Source organism: Cottoperca gobio, chromosome 5 (genome assembly GCF_900634415.1).
Source record: "Cottoperca gobio chromosome 5, fCotGob3.1, whole genome shotgun sequence".
NCBI classification, from domain to species: Eukaryota; Metazoa; Chordata; class Actinopteri; order Perciformes; family Bovichtidae; genus Cottoperca; species Cottoperca gobio.
The window spans coordinates 26,029,186-26,036,685 of record NC_041359.1 but is presented as its reverse complement, the minus strand read 5'-3'; the positions used below and the strand labels follow the sequence as shown (position 1 = coordinate 26,036,685).

The following is a 7,500-nucleotide window of genomic DNA, read 5'->3' as shown; positions in this document are numbered from 1 at the left end:
TGCACATTATCCTGAGCATCATGTGCGGTTTTCTCTGCGTCTGAAGGAATTTCCTCAAGTCTCCCAACTTTGATGGCTGGTTCCGCAACAGGAGGAGAGAGATGACCCAGAAACTGGAGGCTCTGCACCTTGAGGCGCTGTGTGAGGAGGTGAGGAGGGAGGGAGGAGGGAGGGATCATATTTTAGTTTTCTCTCTCCAACCTGCGGGCGTCCGAAGTCAAATGATATCACTGCTACAGTCTAAAATATGTTGTTTTATTTATAATTTCTTTCTTCCTTGTTCTCCACAACCATCTGGCGACCCCCAGAAATGATCTCACGGCCCCCAGGTTGAGAACCACTCAAAAAAAACAAAAGTTTAAATAGAAAGTTAAATCAAATCATGACACCCCTCGTGGACTAAACAAGAGTCCATTCGTCAAACGGGTCCATGAGTCTGTCTTCATTCAGAGTTTGTCATGTCACCAGGCGTGGATGTCTCATCCTGTCTGTTTCCGTCCGCAGGATCTGCAGCAGAGAGTCCAGATGCACACGGAGGTGGAGACGGTTGATCTGGTTCTGAAGCTGAAAGATAAACTGGTCAGTACAAAACTCACTCGAAGCTCATGTGAACGTGTCATTGTGGATTTAAAATAACAGCTAATGACGTGCATTCATTTATTCATTTGCTCTGTGCTGCAGACTCAGGCGGAGAAGGAGCAGCTCCCGGTGCGTCCGGGCACTGTGGCCAAACTGAGGGCCCACATTGAGGCCGTCATCCTGGCTTTACCAGATGACCTGCAGGGCATCCTCCACAAGCCCTCCACACCGTGACCTCTAACCCCTCGCTCTGCAACTCTAACCCTAGTTTGAGCTTGTTTTAAAGTTTGGGGGATAGTGGGTCTCCTCCCAGTTGGCCCCCAGGTGGACGGACCCCCAGTTTACTCAGACCGAGCCCCAGTTTGAGGATCACTTCTGGTCTAACATTGAAAGCACACGGTGTATTTTTGTTTTCCAAAATATACATCCAACTTCAGTTATATTTACATTTCTTTTCCTTTCAATCTGCTACTGTGGGATTCAGACCGTCCCGCACGTCTCGGTGATCGTGTGGTGTTCAAACGAGCAGCTGGACGAGGCCACGGACATAAACTCCTCTGAAGAGTTTTGAGGAAGTGAAACGGCAATTAAAATGTTTGAGGAGGTTTCTCACAGAGACATCAATAAGTAAAGAAAGGAGCGCTGGATTCGTCACAGCTCTGCTCCTGCAGCTTTGCATCTGAGGCGTTGGTGGCCTGTGTGCAGAAGGATTCATCACCTTGAAGGTAAGAGCAGGAAGATGAACCCAGCTGACCTTTGACCCCCTTTTTATGTCTTGACATTTTTACTTTTTACTTTTTTTAAAAGTGACGATGGACTGCTGAAGTCCAGCGGAACTGACTGGAGTTTTTCATCCATAAAAAAAAGAAATGTTTTTAAAAGAAGTGCACTTCATCGCTAACTGGACCAGTGTGCCCTTCTCTCTCTCTCACACACACACACACACACACACACACACACACACACACACACACACACACACACACACACACACACACACGCTTTTATGCAAACAAATTGAGCTGAGCAGAGCCAAGCAGTGCTTTATAAATACATTTTAACCACAATATGTTCCATTAAAAACACAAACACAGCATTAAGCACCAGCGTCCCTCTAATAACTGTCAATGCAGTAAAACGGTTTTTGTCTTGTTTTGCTCAGGAGCCAATCACATCCATGTATCTATGTCACATGATCTTTGTGTAACTCTTAACAGTTTGAGGGAAAAGGTTGTCATTATATTTCTATTTTACTGAAGACTAACTCCTCATGATGACTGTCAGAAATTTGATTTACCATTTTTATTTTGAACGATATTTTTCTTGCAGAAATGTGCTTCCATCTTTATGAAGTGTTTCTGAGGGTGTTTCATGGCAAAGACAAATTGCAGCTCTCACTTTAGTCCCGCCTGAACAAAAGTCCAAATAGATACTTTTACTCACTAAACTATAAACTATATGGAGGCGTGTGTGCATTAAACAAACACTACAGTTTTAAATGAGCTTTCTGATTTGGATTAAATTGATGCTGGTGCTTACTGTGCAGGAGTGAGAGCGTAACAATACTTGATGAGTTCCTCACAATCTGACTCCTGTGAAGATGATAAGAGCTGCAGCTCCAACACTAAACGTTGCCTTCAGATAAAGACAGAAACAGTGCTGACGTCTGTGTTTCAGTGTTTTCTGAACTACAGTGTTCAGACTAAAAACCTCCAAAGCGACAGAGAAAATAACCAAAAACTTCCGTTCTAAGAGAGGAATCATTCGCACTGCGGGGTCTTATAAAAGCATCATTTTGCTGCATGTCTTATTTATTAACTACTAATTATGTTGGATTTCTAAATCCACTTCAGACTTTTCATTGTTGCATTTGATGTTTCTTTGGTTTTAAGTCATTTCAGTGCGCTTTAAAAAATGTTTATAAAACTTGGACATTGAGAAAAGAATAATGTGACTTTGGTCATTTCTTAAAAATTGTTTAAAATTATTTAGCAGCCGTCAAACATTTTACATATTGAAGTTAAAGGTCCAAAACAAACAATCATTAAAACCATTCAACTCATTCCTGGACACGTAACACACATTTATAATGACAGCAATAACTTATTACGCTCATTTGTATTTTCAGGGTGTAAATGACAAGTTATTAGCGTTTTCTAAAAGTGTATTTAGTGGTACATACAGTTATTATTACATACAGTTATTATTACATACAGTTATTATTACATCCAGTTATTCGATGTTTGCATTTCAAAAGATCGCTTGTTTGAAAATGTTACGTGGACGTCTTGTCAAACGTACGATTGTTTTTTCTTTTCCATGAAGCCCTCGTGTAACAAATGTTGTATAAATGCTTCGTTTAGCACATAATTGTAAAGAAAAATAACAATGATGTGCTGTTTGCAAAAACCTGCAACCATGTATGTTTTATATTTGTAAAAAAAACTTATTTTAACAATTTTTAATGATTTTTATGGAGGGCTATTCTCATATTCCACTCTGGAGAGAATTAAGAGTTTTGTACATAATGGTGTAAAGTGAAATGATGTACATTAGTTATTTTGCTATTACAACAGATGTCTTACTAAATACAGATATAAATAATAATTACTCCTTAAAATGTTAATTTTCCTTTCTTAAACAATTTTATTTGAGACGCCTTGACATTTTGAAGTTGTAGTTTATTTGCGAAGCGGCACTGAAAATGTAAAGTTTAAGTATTTCTACTGATTCTGAAAACAAAACTTATAAAATGTGCTTATGATGTAATTAAGAGACCCTATTGGACAATTACGCAAAACCCCAGAGATTATGATTTACAATAACTGCTAAAGTACGGTTGAGATAATAAAATAAAAAGTAAAAGATGGTGGAAGAAGTACTGAAATTAAAGTAGCCACAATATATTGTACTAAATTAAATGTACAGAAATAAAAGTACCCATTATTCAGAATGGCTAACAATAATGTATATTATATTGGATTATAATTATTGATTCATGAATTGTAATTAATGTGCCTGTAACGGTATAATATCTTGTTAGTTTGTCGGTTGGTTAGCGAAATTAGCTTGTTGAACACTTTCAGGCATTGTTGCATCAAATGAATAAAACGCTACAGCTTCAAAATGTCAACGTAAGCTAAACAATCCCATCATGTTGCATCACTACACGGTCACTATGTTAGTTTGTGTTGAAGCCACTACTCCTAAACCACTCTGACGGCCTGAAGGACGAGTTTTAATAAAGGTATACATACGGAGCGTACGAGGAAAGTCATGACATTGGTCTTGTTTTCACGTGATGGCCTACAGTTTGTTTTGTAAGCAAATTAAAAGATGTATATCAGAGTCTTATGTTCACTTTATTGTAACTTGAACCTTGTTGAAATAGACATTCACGCAGTGGCCATTTTGAACATTTGGGAAGTTAACTAGCTCTTCACTACACGACTGATGTAAGTGAAAAACATGTTACAAACAATCCCAAGAATTAAGAGGAATAGTATTCATATCTTATATATTTTAACCTGAAGCTAACGTTAGCTATTGTTAGCTTGCACTAGAGAACATTAGCTAAGTTCTTGTACTGTAGTAAGCTGTTTAGCTTCCTAGCTAAAAGCTACAGGAGTAGTTGTCTGTTAAAATAACAGGTTTCTGAAAGTAATCATGTCACAAACAGACTCCAAGAATCATATTTTAATATTTAGGCCTGTAGCTAAGCTTGAGTGTAAGCTTGCACTAGCTAACGCTAGCTAAATTCTAAGCTAAGTAAGCTAGTTAGCTTCCCAGCTAGCTGTTACTATAGCTTCATGGCATTTCAAGTAATGCCAGTGGTTCAGTATTCTGTATTTATTGTAGTATCTGACCAAATCTTCCAAAAGGCTGCTGTGAGAATAGAATCAGGTTCTGATCATCGATTGTATTTGTGTAATTATTATTATTTTCCGTTTTGCTGCACTGACGGTAAAAGCTGATCACTTCCACCGTGGTGGCTGTTTCTGTCATTAAACGGACCGCTTCAATGGTAATGGATTCTCTTGCCTGTTTTACACATTGGGGGTGATCCTTTATGAATGTTTGTAATTTGTGCACAATGATTTATAAACCTGCAATAACTGATTTTGTTTTAGTTTTTATTGTTTCTCGGGTTTCCTCGTAGGCCTACTTCTCTTGGTGTCTGATTACATTTTGGAACTTAGGCTGAACAGTCAAGGTTGTTATGCATACGAGCGAGACAGTAGATGTCTGCTTACTCTCACGTCCTGGGTTACTCCCGTTCAACACAACACCTGCTGAGAGCGGAGTGGGCATCTCTCTCCCACACGTTCCTCATCTGGTCCCATTCTAAACAAAGCTTCATCCAAGTGGGTCAAGGTTGGAAACTCTCTGTGTGTTCTTAATCTTTCCAACATAGCAATGCACACAGTTCTGCAACTCAAGATGAGCCACCTGCAGGGAAAGGCACCGCGCCCGTAGACGCAGGAGAATGTGACGCATTTTGTAGTTGACGAAATATTTAAACATATTTTATTTCACTGTCACGATATCACCTCGAACTCCAAGATAAGAGGAGTTCCCTTTGAAAGATTGTGCACCGTGCAACAGAAAATACATGTTCCAGAGCTACAGGAGCCGCTTCAGACGGGTGAAAGAGCCGCAGGGGGCTCCTGAGCCGCAGGTCGCAGACCCCTGCTCTAGTGTGTAATGGGTTTTTACAGCTCCTTCTTTGTAAATGACTCTATGAGAGCGGTAATAGGAACATTACTGTTTTTCTATTATACTATCACCGGACAGCTAAACAATGAGCTAAACATCACTATTCTGCTCTACAAAGAGGAGCGCTGCAGATCCAGCTGGTTATTCATCACTACGAGCGACCCCTTCAGGTATAATGTTAAAAATATGCTGTAAAATATGCAAATGTGTGTTTAAAATGCCTTCAGAGTCAAATCTGGGAATTACAATTCCGTTTTTAAGGGTTATAATGCAATAATAAAGTAAATACTAACTGTTATATAACATGTGCTGCCACAGTGGATCCTAATGAGCTGATGTGTAGAAGAGTTTCGTACTGAACTGAAAAGTTATTTTAACCTCTAATGAGAACGATATCACTACAAGAAACACAATTAAACTATCCCTTCATGGCACAATCTGACCTCCGAGCTGCATGTTGCATAAAATCAATAACGACATCACGTCAGCCATCTCTTTATTGTTTTATAATAAGAAAACATCTTAGAAAAAAGGAAAATATCGATCTCTTAGGATTTGATTCTGTTTGTTTTGTAAATACGGTAATCAAACACTGCAGTAGTTTGAACTTCATTCATGATTAATCGTTGATTGATTGTGAATTCTTTGTTATTAAAGGTATAACAGAGGTTACAGCTGTTCTCACACGTGCTCCTGTGTGTTTCATTTAAGCTGTTCTCTGTTACGCTCCACCACATTCAAAAACTCTCTGGACTTCTTCTCTCCCTTTTGCCGACATCTTTTCCTCCCACTGCTGCTCCTCATTGGCTGTCCTGGCGGCGACCTATAGGCGTCGTCCTCCTCCAACAGAGTGTTTCCACTCGTGGAGTAGCTGATGTCGGACCAGGAGAGGACGGAGCCGTGGTACGGCCTAAAAAACAATAATATTTTGGGTGAAAACTATAATAACTATATATATATATATATATATATATATATGTTAATACCAATAGTCTGGTTGAATACTTGATTCCGATTGGCTGTAAGGTATCTGTTCATTTGTGATAATGAAATTATATATATATATATATATATATATATATATATATATATATATATATTCAACTTGCTACTTCCGGCTGCGGCCGACTACATATTTGTTCGACACCTCTACTTGGGCTGCATTTCTTGTATGAAAGGTGCTATACAAATAAAGTGTATTACTGCATGTCTGTAGCCCCCCCTGTAGTGTTTTCCTTCCTGATAATGGACACCTCGTTGGGCATTATATCAATTTTATGTTATACAAATATAAGTATATATAAATTGTAAAACCACACTGTCATTTTCATGCCAATACTATAAAAGCTCACATATTTAGAAGCTGGACACACAAACATACCCGGAGACGTCGCCGCGGGTCATGTAGTTGAGGACTTCTATCTTTTGGAGAGGATAATCCCAAACCTGGAGATCTGTCACCTGACCTTCAACATCTGCAATATCAATCACAGGCACACCTGACCAGTCATACTGAACACACACACACACACACACACACAGCAGGTAGATCTTATTAGAGGTGGTGATGAACTGTGTCTAATAAGTTAATAAGTTTGTGTAATATCATTATCTTTTGCACTTATTTCGCCTCATAGTCACCAAGGTCAATTTTGGACCCATTTCTTACATCCACGTATCTTCTGAACCTTCAGACGGATAAATTAGGTGAAAATGAACTTTGTTGAGACCAATTTGTCAGATTTTTCTGACTCAGGAACAAATTATAATGAGATTTGACACCACAGACCGTTAACTTTAGTCAAACTGTGTTACATTTTTAAGCTAACATCAAACCGTAGCTAACTTTTATTCGCTGTGTAAATCTCTAGTGTTAGCAAAATAAGATAGAAACATTAGACGTGCCCACTTAGGAGACAGGAGTGTATCTTTACTTATAGAGCATCTTTGGTTGTACAACAAATGTCTTATTCGGTGTTAGCTCGACCCTCTCGTGTGACTTTTCACAAAACAAAGATGGCGTCGACCAAAATGCCGAACTGGAGGCCGTGGTCCTCAGAAACGCTGCTCAAATCTCTGATTCTCTGATTTTTTCAGCTGTTCAAATGAAATGCAGTCTGACTTTCAGGCTGTACCTTCAAAAACGCAAAACAAGTATAATTTGCTTCAGTATGCTGCGACAGCTACTTTGTTCTCACCTGAAGC

General features: G+C 38.9%; 2 protein-coding genes across 2 annotated transcripts in view; one reads left to right on the top strand and one right to left on the bottom strand.

Annotated features, from left to right (window-relative positions):
• The window catches only part of dennd6a (DENN/MADD domain containing 6A), a 13,041-nt gene extending 8,342 nt beyond the window's left edge, over positions 1-4,699 (top strand). Inside the window, exons 17-19 of the mRNA XM_029431242.1 lie at positions 47-149; positions 505-579; positions 682-4,699. Of these exons, the coding sequence (XP_029287102.1) occupies positions 47-149; positions 505-579; positions 682-813 (310 nt within the window). The 3' untranslated portion in view covers positions 814-4,699. The remainder of the gene's footprint in view (positions 1-46; positions 150-504; positions 580-681) is intronic.
• A 1,075-nt stretch (positions 4,700-5,774) lies between these two features.
• LOC115008014 (uncharacterized) overlaps positions 5,775-7,500 on the bottom strand; it is a 4,978-nt gene continuing 3,252 nt past the window's right edge. Inside the window, exons 3-5 of the mRNA XM_029431243.1 lie at positions 7,494-7,500; positions 6,677-6,807; positions 5,775-6,205 (exon numbers count right to left, since the gene is read on the bottom strand). The exon at positions 7,494-7,500 is cut by the window's right edge and continues 262 nt beyond it. Coding sequence (XP_029287103.1) covers positions 5,998-6,205; positions 6,677-6,807; positions 7,494-7,500 — 346 coding nt within the window. The 3' untranslated portion in view covers positions 5,775-5,997. The remainder of the gene's footprint in view (positions 6,206-6,676; positions 6,808-7,493) is intronic.